The sequence below is a fragment of the Ambystoma mexicanum genome, chromosome 1p (assembly GCF_040938575.1).
Source record: "Ambystoma mexicanum isolate Mex_15411 chromosome 1p, UKY_AmexF1_1, whole genome shotgun sequence".
Classification (NCBI taxonomy): domain Eukaryota; kingdom Metazoa; phylum Chordata; class Amphibia; order Caudata; family Ambystomatidae; genus Ambystoma; species Ambystoma mexicanum.
Genome location: NC_090921.1, coordinates 733,799,171 through 733,802,492, shown reverse-complemented (window position 1 = coordinate 733,802,492; position 3,322 = coordinate 733,799,171). Strand labels below are relative to the sequence as shown.

Genomic DNA, 3,322 nt, shown 5'->3' with positions numbered 1-3,322 from the left:
CACACAGATCGTCTGCATGCATGCTGGTAGTCGTGGATCACAATCAGTATGCATAGTTGATTTGTGTGACAAGTACATGCCACTCCAGAGTTGAACAGTAACAGGTCCCCATTCTTCCCCCCACACAGGCGATGCCGGCTATCTCCTGAAGAGGTGGCTCCTTACCCCTGTACGGAACCCACAGAACCGGCATGAAGAGGACTACAATCGTGCACATACCCGTGTCGTGATTGAGCAGACATTTGGCCTTTTGAAGACACGGTTTAGGTGCATAAGCAGGTCGGGTGGCGCTTTCCTGTACGGCCATGAGAAGGTGGCCAAGATCACCATGGCACGTGTCATGCTGCACAATATGTGTATCAGACGGAATGTGCCACTGCCCCCTGACGTTGAAATGCAACCACCTGATGAGGATGATGATGGTGATGAGGACAGAGGTGACGGGGATGCAGGTCATGCAAGGGGCGATGGCCAAGACGGACGTGATGTGAGACAGCATCTGATCAACCAAATTTTCTGATGGATATGGGTAGAAATGCACCGGTGTCTGTGTTGAAGCGCACAATGGACCCTGTCACCAATAAAGTAAAAATACACAATGAAGAAGTCCAAGCCTATGTTTTGATTAATCACCAGTGTATTAAGGAATTTAAAGATGTATAAGTGCATGTCCCCAACCATCCCACCACCCTTCCCCCCTCCCCCCACAACAGTCCCGAAACACCCTTCCCCCCTCCCCCCACAACAGTCCCGAAACACTCTTCCCGCCTCCCCCCACAACAGTCCTGAAACACCCTTCCCCCCCTACCCCCACAACAGTCCCTTATGTGTCTGGCACAATGTAGTTGTCCAGATGCACGCGTGGAAGGTTCACCCTGCAGTCCCTATTCCCCATTGCCACCACTAGCATTAGGAGGCTGGGTTGACGTGCGCCTGGTGGTGCGTGTGGAGCGGCGGAGGGGGCTTATCTGCCTCGAACTAGCGGATGATGATGTGGCTGTCTGTCCGGGTGGTGGTGGTGGGAACGGGCGGTCCATCGCGTCCGCTATCCGCGTGAGGACCTGCCTGAGTTGGCCAATCTCCCCACACAGCCTGTTGGTACAGCCCTCAATTGCCTCCCTTGAGTGCCTGGCAGTCTCTGTTATCTCCCCCCTGAGATGGGCAGCCTCCTCCACATGCTGCCCAACCAGCACAGTTATGTCCTCTTGGCGCTGCCTGATGCTGGCCAGATCAAGGGCACTGTGGTGTTGTGGTGGTGTGGCTGCTGCGCCTTCCTCTGCTACCAGGACATCTGGTGAAGCCACTGGTGGGCTACTGAACCCTCCCATGTTATCCTCGCCCGACTGGCCATGGACACTGGACCCCGGTGTTTCCTGTGGAGTTGCCTCTGGGCTTCCTGGGGGGTTTGGGGTGTGAATTTCCATGGGGAACTCCATTTGGTCCTCCACATCTGAGAGCGCCGCTGTGGCTGCCGCCTCTCCTGTGGAACTTGTTGCAGCTGAGGGTGGACCCTCCGTGGCTGGAATCTGTGGTGGGGGGTTCACTTCAGAAGGTGGGGCAGTTGTTGCTGGTGTGGACAGTTGTATGTTAGCAGTGGCGCTCCGCCGATGTTTGGCACTCTGCATGGGAACTCTTCTCCCTTTGCCCCTTGATGTCGTGCGGGTGTCCCGTGTCCTGTGGCTTTGGTGTTTTCGTGGCAGGGGGTGACTGAGTTGCAGTGCCAGGATCTTCACTGTCTGTATGTGAGCCTGTCGGGGACAAAGAGGGGGATGGCATTGGTAACGGTTCTATGTACTTCATGCAGAATACGTCAATCATGCTGTTGTGAGCATTTGGACTTCATTGGTAGGGATGCAGGTGATGAGTCAGTTGAGTGGCTCAACAATGCATGGTTGTGTGTGGCACTTGTCTCTGGTGATGTGTGTGTGTTTGGGTTTGACACTGACATGGCCAGGGTTGTATGCATGTATGGATGTTTGCACATCCATGAGGTGATTCTGGGCTCACATTTGGGGGGACCTGAACATTCACAGTGCATACTTTCATGTGTACACTCACCTCCATCTGATGTAGTTGCCACACCATGCTCCATGGTCCCGACTCCCTCAATCGATTCTACTCCAATCATGTTGGCGCAGGTCTCTTCCCACTCCTTTAATTTTATCGGCGAATCAGATCCACCTGCTGTGGCTATGTTGTGGTTCGCAGACAGGATGCTTCTGACCCGGAGGCGGAGATCATCCCACCGCTTTCTGCACTCCCGGACAGTGCGGGTGGTGGTGCCCACTGCACTCACTTTCAGGGCAACCTCTGCCCAGATTGCCTTCTTGCGGATAAGGGTCTCCCGACGAATGTCGCTCGCAAATACCATGTCGGCATTCGCTGCAAGGGTCTCTGTGAGCATTGTTAGCTCCTCGGTGGTAAACTTCTCCTTGCGCTGGCAGTCGGTTGTTTTTTTAACAGCCTTAGGCATGGAGAGGGTGTCCTTGTGGCTTTCCAATAGCGAAGTACTTAAAACAGGTCCAGGGGGCAGAGGATGGCAATGGATTGTGTTTTTAAAGAGATGGCCGTCGTGCTCCTTCCCGTTCCTGTGCGATGACGCTATTTCTGGTTCCGCTATTTAACGGTGACCGCTAATTGCGATGGCCGTTATTAGCGGTGATCGCTATTTGCATGTTGTGGGAGGTCGGAAGTGCTATCAGCGCTTTCATCGGTGCCGCTAAGGGTCTTTTTGGGGTCTTTAGCGGCATGGCGGTAGGGTCATTACCGGCATGGCGCTATGCTCGTGTCCGCGTACTCGTAATGGTACGCTATTAGTGGCCTCTTGCCAAGGCGGACACGTTAATAGGGCCATGCCGGTAAATTGCGATTTTTACCACACAACGTGTAATGAGGCCCATAGATTGTATTCATATATACATTATACGTTGTCATTGATGGAGAAGAGGGGAAAAAAAGAGAGTGGGAGGAAGGTAGAACAGGTCCGTGTTAGGAATTAGGAGTTGGTGCATGTTGGTAAGAATTGTTCCGTATGTCTTGTATATGCATGATAGCTCTTACCTATTAGTATGGTTGGATGGTGCCCCGGGTGGGCTCTTGGCGATGGTTCAGGCAGGTCCTGTATGTTGACAGTGCTGGTCCTGGGGGTCCTAATGTTGAAATTGCCAGTGTTACTTGATGGGATTTGAAGCATGGTGAATTACCGTGATGAGGTCTAGGTGAGGTGCCGGTATATTTTACCTGTGCGTGTAGCAGTGGCATGTCTGCTGTCTACGCGTTGATCACATGTTGGTCACCTATTGTCACCTGGTGCCTGGTGAAT

General features: G+C 53.1%; 1 protein-coding gene across 1 annotated transcript; it reads right to left on the bottom strand.

Moving 5' to 3' along the window:
• Positions 1 to 884: 884 nt before the first annotated feature.
• LOC138508664 (myb-related transcription factor, partner of profilin-like) lies at positions 885 to 2,473 on the bottom strand. The gene is made up of 2 exons (XM_069625448.1): positions 2,297 to 2,473; positions 885 to 1,748 (listed from the first exon to the last, which is right to left on the bottom strand). The coding sequence occupies exons 1-2, from the start codon at positions 2,471 to 2,473 to the stop codon at positions 885 to 887; spliced, it is 1,041 nt and encodes a 346-aa protein (XP_069481549.1).
• Positions 2,474 to 3,322: the final 849 nt, after the last annotated feature.